General features: G+C 35.2%; 1 protein-coding gene across 1 annotated transcript in view; it reads right to left on the bottom strand.

The window, feature by feature from the left end:
- The window catches only part of LOC103083722 (serpin B6-like), a 39,011-nt gene that overhangs the window by 1,694 nt on the left and 17,005 nt on the right, over positions 1-20,312 (bottom strand). Inside the window, exons 2-3 of the mRNA XM_007467341.1 lie at positions 11,733-12,338; positions 10,389-10,994 (exon numbers count right to left, since the gene is read on the bottom strand). Of these exons, the coding sequence (XP_007467403.1) occupies positions 10,389-10,994; positions 11,733-12,338 (1,212 nt within the window). The remainder of the gene's footprint in view (positions 1-10,388; positions 10,995-11,732; positions 12,339-20,312) is intronic.

Here is a 20,312-nt window from a genome sequence, read left to right as displayed (position 1 = left end):
GAGTTAGAAATAAAGCATGTAGTTTCAGAAAAATAAAGTTCATAACAGTTTGAGTCATATCTAGTCTATAAATGCTGGAAGCCCTGAAGAAACTCTTCCTATGACCAGGTTCTTGGGAAGTCTATGTCATTAAGAGATATGGTGCTAGTGACTAAATATTTGTGCCTCCCCAAATCCATATGTTAAATCCTAACATTTAGTGTGATGGTATTTGGAAATGGGGGCCTTTGGGAGGTGATTAGGTCATGAAGATGGACCCATCACAAATGAGATTAGTGCTCTTAAAAAAGGGCACTAGAGAACTTCCTCAACCCCTGCAGCCATGTGAACACAGAGAAAGATGGCCATCTATGAACCAGGAAGGGAGCTCTCACCAGACACCAAATTGGCCAGCACTTTGACCTTGGACTTCCTAGCTTCCAGAATCGTGAGAAATAAATTTTTGTTGTTCATAAGCCACCCAGTCTATGGCATTCTGTTATAGCAGACTAAATGGACTAAGACACTTGACAAAGATAAAATTTGTGGTGGTACTGGTGGTGATATTGTGTATTTATATGTAAATGTTTGAGCTGAGAAGTTGAAGAGAGTTTTGTTGCTCAAGACCATATAATTTAAGGCCAAACTCATGAATTATATAGGATTAGGATTCAGAAAAAGTGATGCAAAGAGCCAAGAAAATATTGACTTAAAATTGCTTCCTTAGATAGAATCTAAGCTGTCTTTTTCACTGAAACATATAGAAACACTTTTGTATGTCTCATCTTTCTTGAAAATAATTTGCTTTCTTTCATCACTCCTCAAATGGGGGCAGGAAAAGGCAGAGAACAGAATGGCTTTGCTTGGGGGGAGAAAAGAGCTATGACCAGAAATACCCTTCAAACAGCTCTGAGGAAGTGTTAATAATTATTCCTCTAGGAAAGAAGGCATTTTGTGTCTACATATGACCCAAATCAGCATTATGCCAGTTCATTGGAAGGAAAGAGAAAAGATTTGGCAGCTACAAAGACTGATGGCCAGTTAAACAAGTCATTAGGTGGTTGGGTCATTTTGAAAAATAGATTTTGCTCCCCCTCGCTTGATTAATGCACAAGTCAAGGTAGAAATTTTATTCGTAAGTCATTCTGAAAGGCAAAGTGTTCACATAACTAAAAATTTTATTGAGGGGAAAGACATTTGTGCAACCATATAATGATATCCTTTTTACTGGACTATCATTAAAGAATTTATTCAGTATTGCAAATCATTCCCATAAACACTGTAATGGGAGTGAAATGTTGTTTGGTCATAGAGGAGATCTCCTGTAATATTAATATTAAATTTATTTAATGTTTGGTGTGCCAGTATCTGTATTGCAAAAAGATCTTTTGCTAAGTTAAAAGCATTGTTAAAGGAGCACAAACATAATAATGAAGCTGAGTTACAGCTCAGTGCTAATAAAGGCCATGTAGGACTACATTTTAAAAGTAAATTAAATTAGGCTTAGAGAAATCATAAACATTTTTGGAAAAGAAGCACTGTTTCCCTATTCAGTCTAAGATAAAAGACTTATCATCTGAAAGACATGACATGAAAGACATGATTTGGTGAGGAAAGGACAAATAAATGAGTTAAGAAAAAAATTAATCTAGCTAATGGTTATCTTGAAAAGTTAGAAGTAGGAAGAAGAACCTTGTAGTTGATATTGTCCTTAAGTCATGGTCACTGGAGCACAGGAATCATAGAACTAATGTAGCCAGATACTTAGGATTCTGCCAGGCCACATTTAATACTAAGCAAAGTTGTTACATTGACAGAATCACAGTGCTAAAACAGACTTTGGTTTCAAGCAAGGCAGGCATTTCCAGATAAGTATTTTAAGACTGGGCTCCTGAAAATCTGCAGACATTACCTTTCATGAGTGTACAAGAAACAGGGATAAATCTCTCCTCCTCTGCTCTATTTCTGCTCTCAGTGACTTCCCATTGTTATCCCTGTCCAATTTAGCACCAGAAAGTTGGGAGAGCGGCAAACTATGAATCAGGAAAAAGTCTAATTCAAAAGGTCAGATCATCCTTTGTAAACATAATTTCATGAGATAAATAGATGGGGCAGGAATTCTGAACTGCTGACTGAGAAGAGGTTTTTCCACTCAGGGCTCATGACTTTGATAAAGACTCTGGCCTCTGATCCCTGCTTTGTGCCTGAGGTTATCAAAATGCCATAAAAATTATGGGAAAAGGGGAACTGAATATTGAATAGAAGAATAGTTTCCTCTTTTCTTTGCTTAATAAAAGGTAATATCGACTGGTGGTATCCACTTGATTCATGCTTGTGAGAAGGTTAGAAGAGATAAGTTCAATATGGGATTTTAGGAACAAAAAGATTTTGTCTAATAACCCAAACCTGACACTGGCTCTAAGTCCATTGTGATTATTCTTTTAGCGCAAAAATTAAATGACTAAAAGTTATCTTTAGAAGATACAAATATGTGTATTGATATTAACTGATTATGATTCATTAACATGTTGGCATTCTTGAATTAATCATATTTGATGACAAATCATTTAGATTATATAAGATGTAAAGGGAACCTAAGGAGAATAGGCACTATACAGCTAAGATCTGGTTTCAGTAGTTTGCAAGAATGATCAGAAAATGTTCAGGATACCTGAAGTTAAGTAACACTCAAAAATAAGAAGAACGTATTGGATAAGAGGTTAATGAAGCACAAAATAATCTTAATCAGTGTAACTACTTCCCTAATATTCCACTAATTTTATCTGCTTTGAATACCTTATCTTTAGATTCTTTTAGAAGATGGGATATATAATAAAATACTAAATTACATGGTTTTGGATTTATGAGCTTTAAAAAAGGATGGTGGAGGAGTTATAAATTAAGGGGCTTTGTTTTATATATATATATATATATGTTTTCTAAAGTGTTCTGTATCATATAATTATGATTCATTGGTAAATCCTGAAAATAAAAGATTATTTAACAACAGATTTGCAAGACTTCCCAGTGCAAAAATCCCTGAACAAATCTCCCTAAGAGAAAATCTATGTTCTCCAATTAAAATCTTCAAGGAAAGATAAATCCTGATATCCAAGTGTGGTCTAGTTATTTGGAAATTTTGATAATTAGAACTGTCTTTCTTATAGCAAACTGACATCTTTTTCCTTATATATTTAAACTCTTGGTCCAAAAACTCTGTGGCCATGAAGATGAAGGTGTAATCTTTCTTCCAAGTAATAGAATTTAGATGATATAAAAGAAATTTCCCCATGAATATTCTTTAGCCAATGAAACCTGTTTTTTCATATGTGTTGTACTGATTTACTTTTCATGATGATTACTTTACCTGGACACATTTCAGTTTGTCAATGTCACAGTTTAAATTGTGATGCCTAGATTCAGTCAAAAGGAGGCATTTCATGATGGTGGTGCCTGGAAAAGCCTGAACTTACTTCCTTTCATTAACATAACAAATATACAGTGACATGGATGAATTCCCTCTGAAAGGGACCTGAGAACTAGGTTAATACCTGCTCCACAACAAAGGGACCATATCGAGATGCGTTTCAACACACGCTCAACAACAGGAACATATATCAAGAATGAATCAGGTGGTATAGACAACCACAAAGATTCTACAGACAACCAAGACCTAGGGTAGGATTGAAGGAGAAAGATCATCCTCTAAACATGGCCACTCCTTCAAGACTGAGAGAGTTAAGTTTGGTCTAATACACAGAAACATACACAGGGAGACATACAAAATGAGGAAACAATGAAATATTTCAAAATGAAAGAACAAGACAAAACTCAAAAATAGATGTTAATGATATAGAGATAAGTAATCTACCTGATAAAGAATTCAAAGTAGTGGTCATAAAGATGCTCACAAAACTCAAGAGAAGAATGGATGAACATAACAAGTGCTTCAACAAAGAGAAAGTAGAAGAGAGAACAATTCAGAAAGTAGAAGAGAGAACAATTCAGAGCTGGAGAATACAGTAACTGAAAAGAAAAAATATGCTAGAGGGAATCAACAGCAATTTAGATGATACAGAGGAATAGATCAGGGATCTGGAAGACAGGCTAGTAGAAATCACTGAATCAGAGCAGCCAAAGGGAAAAATAAAGATTTTAATGAGAATTGTTTGAGGAACCTCTCTAACAACATCAAGCATACTAATATTCACATTGTAGCAGTCGCAGACAAAGAAACAGAGAAAGAAGCAGAAAACCTATTTGAAGAAATAATGACAGAAAAATTCCCTAACCTGGGGAAGCAAACAGACATCCAGATCATGGAATCAAAGAGATTTTCAAAAAAGAGGAACCCAAAGAAATCTACACCAAGACACGTTATAATTAAAATATAAAAAGTTAAATATAAAGAAAGAATTTAAAAGCAGCAAGAAGAAAATATGTTACGTATATAAGTGAATCCCCCATAAGATAATTAGCAAATTTCTTAGCAGAAACTGTGCAGGCCAAAAGGGAGTGGAATGATGTATTCAAAGTGCTGAAGGAAAAAGAAAAAAAAAACACTTACAACCAAGAATACACTATCTGGCAAAATTATCATTCAGAATTGAAGGAGAGATAAAGCATTTCCCAGACAAGGAAAAACCAAAGGCCTTCATCACCACTAAACCAGCCTGACAAGAAATATTAAAGGAATTGCTTTAAGTGGGGGGAAATGTCATAACTAGAAATAAGAAAATATATGAAAGAAAAAATTCTCACTAGTAAAAACAAATATATAGTAAAGGAAGTAGAACAACAGCTCATAAAGTTAGAATGAAGAGTTAAAGAAAAAATGTAGTAAAATAACTAAAACTACAATAAGTAGTTAAGGGATGCACAGAATTAAAAAATATATAACTTATGATGTAAAAAAATTAAATGTGGGGGGGTAGTAAAGATTTAGTGTTTTAGAATGCATTTGAACTTAAGTGAGGATCAACTTAAAATACTCTACTTTATATATAGATTGTTATATATGAACCTCATAGTAACCACAAAACCAAAGCCTATAATACATACACAAAAAGTAATGACAAAGAAATCCAAAGATAACAGTAAAGAAAATCATCAAACCCAAAGTGAAGAGATTAAAATAAAAAGAAATGAACAGAGAAGAACCACAAAAATAACCAGAAAAAGATTAACAAAATGCAATAAGTATGTCCCTATCAATAATCACTTTAAATGAAATGGATTAATGCTCCAATCAAAAGACATAGGGTGACTTAATGCATTAAAAAAAAAAAGATAAAAAAAACAAAAACCAAGATCTATCTATAGGCTTTCCACAAGAGACTCACTTCAGATCTAAAGACACATGCAGGCTGAATGTAAAGGGATGCAAAAAAAGATATTTCATGCAAATGGAAGCAAAAAGAAAGCTGGGGTATTAATATTTATATCAGATAAAATAGACTTTAAAACAAAGATTGTAACAAAACACAAATAAGCGCGTCACATAATGATAAAGCGGTCAATCCAACAAGAGGATATAACATAAATACTTATGTATCCAACATAGGAGCATCTAAATATATAAAGTAAATATCAACAGAAATAAAGGGAGAAAAAGACAGCATTGCAATAAGAGCATTGAGATATTATAATTGCATTAAATAAAGCTATATTATGCAATTGTTTCATTTAATAAAAACAGGACTAATTATTTTTCCCATTAAATTTATACTTAGATGTTCCATTCCAATTCGTCCAGATCCTTCTGGAGTCTACATACCATTCACATTATTAAAAAACACTCTTATCTTTCTCTTATTGAAAGACTTGACAAAGTAAAGCAGCAGGTTGAGGCTTTGAACTCAGATATCTGAAATAAAATTAAATATTAATATCTTAATAATTATGTAACCTAAGCTTTTGTGATTCAACTTCTTTATCTGTACAATGGGGAAAGATCTGCTTGAGTGTTTACATTTTTTGCCTTAGCACTCTCATTTGCATTACACTAGTCCAGGTCCCAATTTTCTTTAATTGCAACCTAACCCAGTTTAGATCAATGAAAATCAGGTGTGAAACTTTCTCTTGAACAATTTGAAGTGAACCTATGAAGTACCTAAATCAGTAGGACATAAGCCAAGACATAATGACCCTATATCTGCCAAAACAAATAGTAGGCCTGAGAATTAAGCCAGCACAGCAGAAATAGAGCATGAATAAGAAGGACTCCCTAGAAATATGTTTTAAGCCCCTAGATACAGGCGTATAAAGTGATTTTAATGTCTTATTTATTTATTGCTCTAGATAACATTGGCCAATAAATTCTGTTTGTTATCTTAGCCAATTAAATTTCCTCCACTGGCACAAGATTTTACTTTGTGATTCATTCCACCCACTAAACTATCATAAGTTTTCTTCTTCTATTCATCTCATAGAAAACTGCTTTCTCTTTATAAATATAATTTGTTTGGGAAATTTATTTTAGATTTTGAAAAATATATATGTACACATACAGATACAGTTGAAATCTAATAATAAACATGCTCTTATGGAAACCACATGGAGATTAAGAATTGGAACCTCACCAATTCCTTTGCAGAATCCTCTCTACTGTATCTGTCTTATTCCTTTTCTCAAATAAACATTATTTATAATTTAGTAGTAGGTTTTTATCACTAAACAATACATTATTTTTATTGAATAATTTATAGATAAACTTTCTAGAGTTTTTGAGTTAAAATTTACATATAATAAAATTCACCCATGTGGGCTTCCCTGGTGGCGCAGTGGTTGAGAGTCCACCTACTATTATTTATAATTTAGTAGTAGGTTTTTATCACTAAACAATACATTATTTTTATTGAATAATTTATAGATAAACTTTCTAGAGTTTTTGAGTTAAAATTTACATATAATAAAATTCACCCATGTGGGCTTCCCTGGTGGCGCAGTGGTTGAGAGTCCACCTACTGATGCAGGGGACACAGGTTCGTGCCCCAGTCCGGGAGGATCCCACATGCCGTGGAGCGGCTGGGCCCATGAGCCATGGCCACTAAGCCTGCACGTCCAGAGCCTGTGCTCTGTGACGGGAGAGGCCACAACAGTGAGAGGCCCACATACTGCAAAAAAAAAAAAAAATTCACCCATGTTAAAGTATGGTTCTGAGTTTAGATAAATAAATCAAGTTACATCACAGTGATCACAATCAAGATTTAGAATAATTCTACCACCCCTAACATGTTTCCTCAAACTCCTCTGGAGTACACTCCTCTCCATACACTCAGCCCATTGCAAACACAGAATATTCACCATCACTGTAGTTTAACACTTTACAGACTTTTACATAAATAGAATTATATCATATTAAATTTTGAGTCTGGTTTACTTCTTATAGCATAAAATGTGTCATATCCATAGTCACTACTGTAGTTTTATAATGAGTCTTGGAATTAGATAATGTGAGTCTTTCAACAACCTTCTAATTGTTCTTTGCCAAAATTGTAATTATATTAACTTTGCAATTTCATATAAATTTTAGAATCATGTGGTCTATTTCCACTAATTAAAATATTCTGGCACTTTGAGCTTGCTTTAAATGAACAGATATATTTGGGAGAATTGATTTCTTAACAATATTGAATTATCCAAGTCATAAACCTGATTTATCTCTCCATTTATTTATGTCTTCTTTGATTATGTTCAACAGTATCTTGTAGTTATTAGAATGCTGACCTTGCACATATTTTGCCAAACTTATGATTAAGTATTTTTGGGTATTTGGTTCTAATGATAGTGGTTCTATTAACAATAATTGTTCTATTATGGTTATTAATCTATTAATTTCTTTTTATTGCAAATATACAGAAATACAGTTAAATCTCATATTTAATTGTATATTGAAATTGTGTTCTACAGTATTGCAGTACTCCTTGGTAGATCCAATATATATTTTTTAGATATTTTGGGGGATTTACTTTGAAGACAATTATGCCATCTTCAAATAGATATACTTTTTTCTTCTTTTCCAATCTATATGTTTTCATTTTGCTTTCTTGCCTTATTGCTCTGGTTAAGACTTCTAGTGTGACAATGAATAGGTGTGGTAACAACAAACACATTTGCCTTCTTATATAATGGGGTAAAACATTCAACATTTTACCCATATGCAAAATGTAAAATGCAGGGGTTTTTTTTCCTGTTGATGTTTTACCTCAGGTTGAAGATGTTCCCTTTTATTCCTACTTTGCCAAGAGTCTTACCATGAATGTGCCTTGAATTTGTCAAATGTTTATTTGCAGCTATTGCAGTAATATATATTTTTTCTTGTTCAGACAATCGATATGGCAAATTGCCTTAACTATTTTCGAATGTGAAACCAACCTTACATTCCTGGAATAAACTCCACTTAGCCATGATGTAGTTGGCTCTCCATATCTGTGGATTCCACATCCACTGATTCAACCAACCTTGGATTGATACTATTCAAAAAAATCCCAGAAGTTCCAAAGAGCAAAACTTGAATGTGTTTAATGCCAGCAACTATTTACATAGCATTTTCATTGTATTTAAAACTATTTACATAGCATTTTCATTGTATTAGGTACTATAAATAATCTAGAGTGATCGATACAGGGAAGATACTGGTGATTGCCAGAGGTGGGGAGTGAATGGTTGGATGAAATGGGTAAAGGGGGTCGAAAGGTATAAAATTCCTCACACACACTACTATATATAAAATAGACAACCAATAAGGATCTATTGTATATCACAGGGAACTATACTCAATATTTTATAATAACTTATAAAGGAAAAGAATCTGAAAAATTGAATCACTGTGCTATACACCTGAAACTAACATGACATTGCAATTCAACTATACTTCAATAAAATAAAATTTTAACAAAGGTATAAACTTCCAGTTGTAAGTCATGGGGGTGCAATGCATAGAAAGGTGGCTATCATTAATAATACTATATTATTGCAAGTATTATTATTCAAGTATTGCATATTTGAAAGTTGCTAAGAAAGTAGATCTTAAAAGTTTTCATCATGAGTAAAAATATGTAGCCATGTGAGGTGACAGATATTGTAGTAATCATTTTGCAACTTATACAAATATCAAATCATTATGTTGTACATCTGAAACAAGTAACTTATATGTTAGTTATATTTCAATTAAAATTTTTGAAAAAACAAAATGGTAACTATGTGAAGTGATGGATATAATTTGCTTGATTGTGGTGATTATTTCACAAGGTATACATATATCAAAACATCAAGTTGTACAACTTACATATAATTTTTGTCAATTAAACCTCAATAAGGCTGGAAAAAAGAAAACTGCTTCAGTATTTATATGGTAATGAAATGGAACAAAATAACCAAGAGAATGTGGAATATGATCACACATTATCTGTGTATTTTGGTTTAAGAAATGATGTATTAATACAAAAGAGTGAAAATAATAGAGAAAACAGACTGACACATAAGCATTCACCTAATTATAACAAATATGAAACTTTTGCTGCAAGGTAAGGGTACACGTTTCAGGAATGGGTGCTTGTCCATACAGAAACAAGTATTGATCTTGAGCATCCATACCTCACTTCATACAGCATAAAAATTCCAGATGTGTAGTAGGTCTAAATATAATAGGTAAAAATTATTCTGAATATAAAATAAAAAATTATGAAGCTTTTAGAGAATTATCTTAATAAACTTAGACTAGGTGGTTCCTTAAGTAGGACAATCATAAAAGAAACTATAAAATTACACATTAGAGAAAACCAAATTACTTTATCAAACTACATAAAAATTAAGAACTTCTCTTTAATTAAGAACACCATTAAGGCTATGAAAAACCTAGAGTGGAGAAGATATCTGCAAAATATATCTGAAATAGATAAGCACTATTTCACGAGAATAGTGAATTTTCTTTATTTTTTCTCGATCAGACCCTTTATTTCTGGACTGTCGCCAAGGCCACTTTGAGTCACAGGCACGTCACAGAGTACCCGGGAAAGCGGGCCAGTAGGACCCAGCGGGGCTGCCTGCAGCTGCCACCTCCTCATGGGGAGCTGAGCCAGCCGCAGAAGAGAAGCCCGTTGGTCTTGCTGTGCTGGATAAAGATGAGGAAAAGGTTGGGCTTCCCTGGTGGCGTGGTGGTTGAGAGTCCGCCTGCCAAGGCAGGGACATGGGTTCCTGCCCTGGTCCGGGAAGATCCCACATACTGCAGAGCAGCTGGGCCCGTGAGCCATGGCCACTGAGCCTGCGCATCTGGAACCTGTGCTCCACAACAGAAGAGGCCACAACAGTAAGAGGCCCGCGTACTGCAAAAAAAAAACAAAAACAAAAAACATGAGGAAAGAGTGTTCAGCTCGGAACCTGGGGGTGATTCTGGCGCAGCGCCAGACCTCCGCAAAGGTCTTGTGCATAACCCTGGACAGGCGCAGGTCCCTCCGGGCCGACATCGCGGAGAAATCCGCCCTGGTGTCCTCGAAGACGTCAGTCACGCCCAGGGTGCGGAGGACATCCTCCATGTCGTAGCTCTCCCCCAGCTTAAACCTGGGCAGGGACACCTCCACCTCTTCCTCCATCAGGTCCGGCCTCGTCCACTCGATGAATTTCTCACAAACAAGGTCCTTTTCCACCGTTTTCAAATTGGTGTTTTCATCGGGAAGCATGATGATCATATTGAGCTCCCTGCCGACGTAGGGACGCACCAGAATCTTCGTGAATATCTCTCCAATGTAGGTCATTTTAAAGGTGGATTTCTTGAAGATCATTTGCACCGGCTTCTCCACATTCTTGCTGACTTTGAACAGCCTTTCCTTGGTGTGCTGTTTGTTAAACTGATTCTCCCAGTTTCCTTTGAAGTAGATGGCATTCACGTGAACCAGACAAGTCATGGGGTCCACTGAATTTGGAGACAGCAGGTCTGTAATTTTTCCTTCTGTCCTTTGGGCTACCCAGGTGTTTATGTGTTTCCTGGATTCCTCTGCAGCACTGATAAAGTCCAGCTTTATCAGGTGATAAATTCACCTGAGTTGTCCCTAAATTTTTCTCACTATTCTTTATCTTCTTTAGTTTATGTAATTAGTAATTCTTTCTCATTTTGGTGTGTTTATGAGTGTGGGAACATACCTTCTCTTCCCTTCCCTCTTTCTGTCAGTCTTGCCAGAGAGTTGTCAATGCATTAGTCTTTCAAAAGTCCAACTTTAATTTTATTGATCTACTCCTCTTCATTTTATGTTGATGTTTTATTTAATTAAATTGGACTCATTTTATTTCTCTTTGAGTTTTAAAAAAATATTTTAGGCCAAATTACCTCATTAATTTTCATCATTTTTTTCTTTTAAGATATATGCATTTAAGGCTTTGCATATCCTTCTTAGCATCACTTTAGTTCTATCCCAAAGGTTTTGATATGTTATAAATGTTTTCTAACGTTGGTCTTGCTGTGCTGGATAAAGATGAGGAAAAGGTTGGGCTTCCCTGGTGGCGTGGTGGTTGAGAGTCCGCCTGCCAAGGCAGGGACATGGGTTCCTGCCCTGGTCCGGGAAGATCCCACATACTGCAGAGCAGCTGGGCCCGTGAGCCATGGCCACTGAGCCTGCGCATCTGGAACCTGTGCTCCACAACAGAAGAGGCCACAACAGTAAGAGGCCCGCGTACTGCAAAAAAAAAACAAAAACAAAAAACATGAGGAAAGAGTGTTCAGCTCGGAACCTGGGGGTGATTCTGGCGCAGCGCCAGACCTCCGCAAAGGTCTTGTGCATAACCCTGGACAGGCGCAGGTCCCTCCGGGCCGACATCGCGGAGAAATCCGCCCTGGTGTCCTCGAAGACGTCAGTCACGCCCAGGGTGCGGAGGACATCCTCCATGTCGTAGCTCTCCCCCAGCTTAAACCTGGGCAGGGACACCTCCACCTCTTCCTCCATCAGGTCCGGCCTCGTCCACTCGATGAATTTCTCACAAACAAGGTCCTTTTCCACCGTTTTCAAATTGGTGTTTTCATCGGGAAGCATGATGATCATATTGAGCTCCCTGCCGACGTAGGGACGCACCAGAATCTTCGTGAATATCTCTCCAATGTAGGTCATTTTAAAGGTGGATTTCTTGAAGATCATTTGCACCGGCTTCTCCACATTCTTGCTGACTTTGAACAGCCTTTCCTTGGTGTGCTGTTTGTTAAACTGATTCTCCCAGTTTCCTTTGAAGTAGATGGCATTCACGTGAACCAGACAAGTCATGGGGTCCACTGAATTTGGAGACAGCAGGTCTGTAATTTTTCCTTCTGTCCTTTGGGCTACCCAGGTGTTTATGTGTTTCCTGGATTCCTCTGCAGCACTGATAAAGTCCAGCTTTATCAGGTGATAAATTCACCTGAGTTGTCCCTAAATTTTTCTCACTATTCTTTATCTTCTTTAGTTTATGTAATTAGTAATTCTTTCTCATTTTGGTGTGTTTATGAGTGTGGGAACATACCTTCTCTTCCCTTCCCTCTTTCTGTCAGTCTTGCCAGAGAGTTGTCAATGCATTAGTCTTTCAAAAGTCCAACTTTAATTTTATTGATCTACTCCTCTTCATTTTATGTTGATGTTTTATTTAATTAAATTGGACTCATTTTATTTCTCTTTGAGTTTTAAAAAAATATTTTAGGCCAAATTACCTCATTAATTTTCATCATTTTTTTCTTTTAAGATATATGCATTTAAGGCTTTGCATATCCTTCTTAGCATCACTTTAGTTCTATCCCAAAGGTTTTGATATGTTATAAATGTTTTCTAATTTCCACTATTATATATATATATATATATATATATATATATATATATATATATATATATTTCTACCCAAAGGTCATTTAAGTGGAAGACATTAATTTTCAAAAACATGGGGATTTTTATGTTAAATCTTTTCATTTCTAGCTTAGTGCATTGCTATCAGAATGCAGATAGGGGTCATATATGCTTGAAGTTCTTGTACACAATCAATTTTATAAATGTTCTTGTGCTTGGAAAGGTTAAATTCTCCAGTTTCTGAGCTCAGTCTTCTCTATATAGATATCAGGTTAAGTTTTAAAATTTGTTAAATTTTCTATGACTCTTATTTAATGTTAGCCAATTTTTTCTATTAATTACCAAAAAAGTGTCAAGTAAAATATCTAGCACTCTGTCTTTTGCTTTCTCTGTCTTGAGGGTAAATTATTATGTGAATGGTCTTTCAGAACACTTATGTAGTCATGGTTATTGGATTTTTATCATTGGAGTGACTAAAATTTTTGGCTACTAATTATTTGTGCCTTAACTTCTCTGTTTTTCTGTTATTAATATAGCTATACCAGCTCCTTTGGTTTGAATTTGTGTAGTAATTCCTTTTCATCTTTTACAATCAACTATTTTGATAATTTATGATATAGCTGTGTCTCTTGTAAACAGAAGAGGTTGGATTGTATATCTAAAGCATGATGACAATTTTTACCCCTGAGGAATCTAATCGATTTGGTAACAAAAATTAATGCTATATATGGATCTGTTTTTCACTTTACATTCTATCTATTTTATGTTTTTTTCTTTTCTCTTAGACTTTAGCTTCCATTTGAACTTATTATTTGTTCTTTCTGTTTTTATTCCTCTACTAGTTTGGAAGTTACACTTTCTGTTTCTACCCTATATTGCTTTTCCTAAACATTATAAATTGCACACTTGATATGTCAGTCTAAATTTAATCAATATATTTTAAGTTTTCCCCCACAATGCTAATATTTTAGAACACTTTAATTTCATTCTTATACATCAAAAATTACATACAAATATGTATGCATGTTATTTTTTAATGACTATTATTGTTTTATGCAATCAACATACATTCAGTATTACACACATATATATATATAAATATATATACACCACGACACATTGTACGTTATCTTTTTCTTTCTTGGTACTCAAATCCTCCTTCAGCACAACATTTAAATTTTTCTTTAGAGAGTATCTGTGCGTGGCATGCATGTCAATTTTTGTTAGAAAATGTCTTTATATCACTTTCATTTTGAAAGACGCCTTCACTGGTTATAATGATTTAGGCTGACAGTTATTCTCTATCAGCACATTGACATTGTCATATTTCTGTCTTCTGACATCCATTGTGACAGAAGTCATCTGTCAAGCTGTTACCCCTTTCAATGTAAACCTTCAGTTCTGGCACCTTATAAAATCTATATCTCGGGCTTCCCTGGTGGCGCAGTGGTTGAGAGTCCTCCTGCCGATGTGGGGGACGTGGGTTCGTGCCCCGGTCCAGGAGGATCCTGCATGCTGCGTAGTGGCTGGGCCCGTGGGCCGTGGCCGCTGGGCCTGTGCATCCGGAGCTTGTGCTCCATGGTGGGAGAGGCCACAGCAGTGGGAGGCCCACGTACTGCAAAATAAAAAAAAAAACAAACTATATCTCATCTTTGGTTTTCGTCATTATCACCATGATGCAAATTTAATTTCCTTTATCCTGCTTATAAATTTTGTGAATCTTTGGGTTTCTTAAAACTTTCATAAGTTCTATCACTTGTGTCTCCTCAGTTCTAGATAGTCTCAGAATTATATCTTCAAATATTTTCTTTGATACACTCTTCCTTCTGGAATCAGCAAAAATAATTAATTTAGGTATATAGCCCACAATACTAGTGGAAATGCAAGTCTTCTTCACCACTTTCTATGTAACACTATTTTTATTTGATCTTTTTTTTTTTTTTGCAGTACACTGTTGTGGCCTCTCCTGTTGCAGAGCACAGGCTCTGGACACACAGGCTCAGCAGCCATGGCTCACAGGCCTAGCCACTCTGCGGCATGCAGGATCTTCCCGGACCGGGGCATGAACCTGTGTCCCCTGCATTGGCAGGCGGACTCTCAACCACTGTGCCACCAGGGAAGCCCCCTGATCATGTTTTTAAAGAAAATTATTAGAATCTATGTAGCTTGAGGAAAGAGAACACTTATTATGTATCCACATATTTCTTGTAGTCCTGACCATGATAACAAGTTAATATTTGGTGATTATTTTTAACAATTCATTATTTTTCCTAAATAGAATTGACAGTAGAAACCAGTATTGAAACAGGCCAATAGCTATGTCAGTGATTTATGTGATATTGAAACAGGGCTTTGAAGAATTTTGATGCTTTTTTTCCTCTAGTATATTAAGACATTTTTGTCATGGTGATACGTATTAAGAAATGTTATTGTCTATAGACATTATAATATAGGAACTATAAACTGTTTGAAAGTTATGCCCCTGAGCATGGATAAATAAAGTGAGACAGCTACTTGAGATTACTATTCCTCTTTTTAACCTATAGTATGTCTTAAATATTATGGGCATTTCAAGTAAATGAAATTGTAGAACCAGAAGTGAAAGCATTCTTTAAGGTGGGAAAAATTATGGGTTTAAATGTGGTTAATTTAGAGATCTGAGGACACACTGTCCTAGGTGTAGTACTCTACCTGTTCTATGTTAGATTTTGTTTTTTAAGTTTAAAAAATTAGAGACAATTAAGAAAACTTGATTCTGTTCCTAATCCTTTCTTGGATTATTTGACACTGAGGAAGTGGTTTAACTGTTCATAGCTAGGTGTGCTCATCACAAAAAAATTAGTTGATTGGAATTATCTTTGTAGCAGAACCCACAGGGAAATTGATTGTATACCATGACAAAACCAGTAAGTCACAGGTACTTATTGAAACATTTATTAAATTGATTAAGAATAAACTTGTAATAATTTGCATATATAAGTAACCAAAGGGGATATCTGCATTTTCACTCAATTTCCACAGATGTGCACATAGCCACAGTATCTGATAACAGTGTTACCTAACCTGGATTTGGGTCCACTGGCCAGACATGCAGCAAAGCCAATCTACTGACACTGGCTTGCAGTGGAGGGAAGTGCAATATTTGTTGCAGGGCATCAAGAAAGGAGAACAGGCAGCTAGTGCTCAAAAGACCTGAACTCCCTGATGGCTTCAGGGAAGGGTTTTTAAAGGCAATATTAGGATTGTGGATTGCAGGGTACCTGATCAGCTTGTGAATATTTTTCTGATTGGTTGGTGATGAGGTAACAGGGTGATGTTTTGTAAGTCAACATCATCAACCTTTTGGTCCCAGCTGGTCTGGGGTGTTCATGTTTCTGGTTAGCCGTTTTCATCTTGTGGGGTTCTGGTTTCTGTAAAAACAACTTAGGAATGTGTGTCAGTCCTTCTTATCTATATCATTCAGAGAATGGGGAGTTCAGTGACTCTGATATGTGGCTGATTTAGAGTCTAAATTGTTACCAGTTTCCTGGTCCGACAGCTATCCTTTGTTTCTGCATTTTTACATTCCCTAATCATTAACTCTCAAGCCAGTCTTCTGAGACTCAGGAAAGGCCTGGGAGAATAAAGCAAAAATCTTTTTCTTCAAAAGATAGGGACATGGGGTCTTGCAAGACATGGGTCTTGCAGCTCACATGAAGTGAGTTTGTCCATGTAGGAGTAGCAAAAGCAGACACACGACTTGCTTTCTTATAGCCTGATCTACCTAGAATTGTGTGACACAACCAGGAGAATGGTTTAACCTGGGTTCAATCTTTCAATGGAGGATTCTCAAGTAACAAAGCATGTACTTGTTTCTCTTTCTTCAACAAACTTAAATACACACATGTGCGCACATGCACGTACACAGAAAAGATATATAAAAATCATATTCATCTTAATTTGATAGTTAAATTGTAGTGGAAATTCTATATTGCGGACATCCCTGTTATGTGAATAACTGGAGAGTAATCCAGGAAATTATGTCATCTATTGGGTACTTCCAGTGAATAAACTCATCTTCTTCCACACATTCAATCTAGAAACAGAGGGAGCTATTGTTGACCTAAAACAAATAGGCTGCCAGATATTTCTTCAGCAAAGATGAGTTTATTGCAGATCACTGGGGAATTGCAAATTTGGGGTCTGCAACCACGGCAAGCCTTGGACAAGTCCCTGCAGGACAAGGGAAGAAAAATTATTTTATAGAGGGGAAAAGGACATTGGGAGGGCTGTAGTAAACAAAAACTCCATGGTTTTTCATTGACTGAGTACTCACTAGGAAAGAAGAGGTGTATACCTCTTGTTGGGCTCTGCTATCATTGCAGGGCCTGAGAGCTTCCCTTTCTGGTCTCCCAGCTCTGTTTAGTTTCTATTTTTAAATTTCTTTCGCTGTGTAACCTCTCTAACGTCACTGATACCTTAATTGGAAATCAGGAATATGCTACTTTTTCCCTTTTTGGGGGAGACACAAATAAGTGACAGGCGTTCATGATCAACTCAGCAATTTATGTTTTTGTTTCACTTCATTTTTAATTAAGTGAATGATTTTACTGAGGTGAAAACTACTTACATTGTATTTTACAATCTTGATAACATTGTGAAGGATCTCCCTCAAGGTGTCTTTTTTGTTTGTTTGTTTTCAGTACCTTTACAGATAAAATGTGAGAGATAAAAATGAAAGAGGAACAAAGAATATATCTACACGTGGGGTTAACAGTTTAGGAACTTGTGATTCAGACTGACTTCTCCATGTTCATATTTCTCAGTGCTGTCTATTCCACCTTGTCCTTTTTTCTCCTCCTTCCTCTCTCCTGATCCCTTCTCCCCTTTTCCTTCCCTCTCTTCCTCCCCTCACCCTCTCCCTTCCTCTCTATTTCCTCCCCTTCCTCTTCTTCTCTCTCCATCTCCTCATCCTCCTTCTTTGTCTGGCTGTTTCTGTCTCTCCCTAATAGCTTGTCATGAGATAAAAATCAAAGGCAAAACTGAGTGTAGCAGAATTCTTTAGTGATGGCACATTCTGCCTGACTACAAGAATTACTGGGGAATTTCTTCTTGATCATGGCTTGTGAAATTGTTTAGCTGAAAAATACTGTAAGATACACATTGTACATTACAACCTAGAATACACATATAAACTCTGGAAAACAGAGTCTCCTTAGCCATGCTATATGTGGTACACACATGTTCTACTATATTTTAATTTAAATTATTTTTTAATAATGCTTATGTCTACACAGTTGTTGTTATATAACTAATTTGTTATATAACTTACAGTTTAAAAGTTAGTCATGAAGGGACATTCATGGTCTTAATGATAGAAGGACTTTCATTCAGAGACCAGTGTCCTAAACTAGAATTGAGGATACAGGTACAGATTATAGGCTGAATATGAGGTAACCCTTGAATTATAATTTTTAATATCAATTTATAATGAGTCTTATTTTCTTGTCATTTGTCTCTTGTTTATATATGTCAACTGGAGCTAAAAATAAAATTCAAACTAGAAGGTTTTTGTTAATTAGGTTCTAGCTAATCATATTGTAACCTTTTAAGCTATAGAGATTTTATTCTATTAAATTAGGAACTAATTAAGTGGAAAATTACATATAAAATGCCCAATAATTCATTTATTTATTTAAATATTCATCTATGTCTTATACTATGAAAAAATTTTAAAGATAACTTCAAGCACTGCTGTTTTCCTGTAGAAGCCTTTATATTGTTTTAGAAAAAAAAAAGGCATAAAAATTGGGTAATAGATTGGTTCCTTAGGTTACAGGATTTTGGAAGTGGCAGGCTAATCAGAGAATATCCTTTGCCAAGTTAAAAACTGTTTACTGTGATAGGTAAACTCCCTTAGGTTTATTTAATCATAATGATGCTCACTCCAATATTTTTTTCTGATATTCTGTGTCCATAGTGTGAATCTTCAAATTCTATTTAACAACACACATCTTTTTATTTAATTCAGATTAATTAATTTTACAATGCAAATGATGTTTTCTTGTTGATATAAAAAGAGTAGGACATATTTTTGTAGTAAAACCCTCCCTCAAAGTCATTTAAATTCCTATGACCTAAGGCAATATTTTAATGTTTTAACATGTACTTTACATTTATTATAGTTGTGCTCACACACTTTCGTTTGTGATTTCTGTACAATAATTTACTGTATGAATTAATGATATGCTGTAACATTTCTCTACATGAGTATTTGCAAATACATTAAAATAAATTTTTGTTCAACAAGTATGGTATTTGCAAAGACGTATTGAAATAATTAATATTTCAGTTTTCTTAACCTTTCTGTATGTATTGGTTAGAAACAGGTGTTGTAACAATAGTTTTCTGCCTTGGCTGCCTGTCAGAATCAATGGCAGAGGTTTACAAATGTCAACTCCTATGTTGTTTACTAGAATAATGAATTGGAAGCTCTGGGAGTGAGACACAGATCACAGTGTTTTTAAGCTCCTTAGATTATTTCAAATGTTTAGCTAAGGTAGAAAAGCACTGCAAATAAAGAGTAATAGTTGAGATTAATAGAGTGGATAAATCTTGAAGCATTACTGTTACTCTTCCCAAAATTTACTCTTCTTTGTGAGATTTAAAGAAATTAAAGGCAAATCATATTGCAAATATAATTTTTCTTTTGACAAAATTCAAACATCGTAATCAAATTTTCAGCTATTCATCATGCAAAATTATAGTTAATGACCTTGTGATATGTCATGTTTTTGAAGAAGTTCAAATATTGAGTGTTTTGCTGTTACCAAAGTTCTTTTCTTTTTAAATATTTCTGGGAGTATATTTGATTTACAATGTTGTCTTAGTTTCAGGTGTACAGCAAAGAGAATCAGTTATATATATACATATATCCACTCTTTTTTCAGATTATTTTCCCATATAGGCTGTTACAAAATATTGAGTAGAGTTCCCTGTGCTATACGGTAAGTTCTTATTAGTTATCTATTTTATGCATAGTAGTGTGTATATGTCAATCCCAATCTCCCAATTTATTCCTCACTGCACTTATCCACTGGTAACCATAAGTTTGCTTTCAACATCTGTGACTCTACTTCTGTTTTGTCAATAAGTTCATTTGTACCCTTTTTTTAGGTTCCACATGTAAGTGATATCATATGATATTTGTCTTTCTGTATCTGACTTACTTCACTCCATATGGCAATCTCTATGTCCGTCCATGTTGCTGCAAATGGAATTATTTTGTTCTTTTTTATGGCTAATATTCCATTGTATATATGTACCACATCTTCTTTATCCATTCATCTGTCATTAGACATTTAGGTTGTTTCCATGTTGTCGCTATTGTAAATAGTGCTGCAATGAACATTGGGGTGCATGTATTTTTTGAATTATGGTTTTCTCTGGGTGTATGCCTAGGAGTGGGATTGTGGGTCATATGGTAGTTCTACTTTTAGTTTTTTAAGGAACCTCCGTACTGTTCTCCATAGTGGCTGTACCAATTTACATTCCCAC

This window comes from Lipotes vexillifer, unplaced genomic scaffold (genome assembly GCF_000442215.2).
Source record: "Lipotes vexillifer unplaced genomic scaffold, Lipotes_vexillifer_v1.1 scaffold714, whole genome shotgun sequence".
Classification (NCBI taxonomy): Eukaryota; Metazoa; Chordata; class Mammalia; order Artiodactyla; family Lipotidae; genus Lipotes; species Lipotes vexillifer.
Note: the sequence above shows the minus strand (reverse complement) of the source record. Positions and strands in the feature narration are given on the sequence as shown.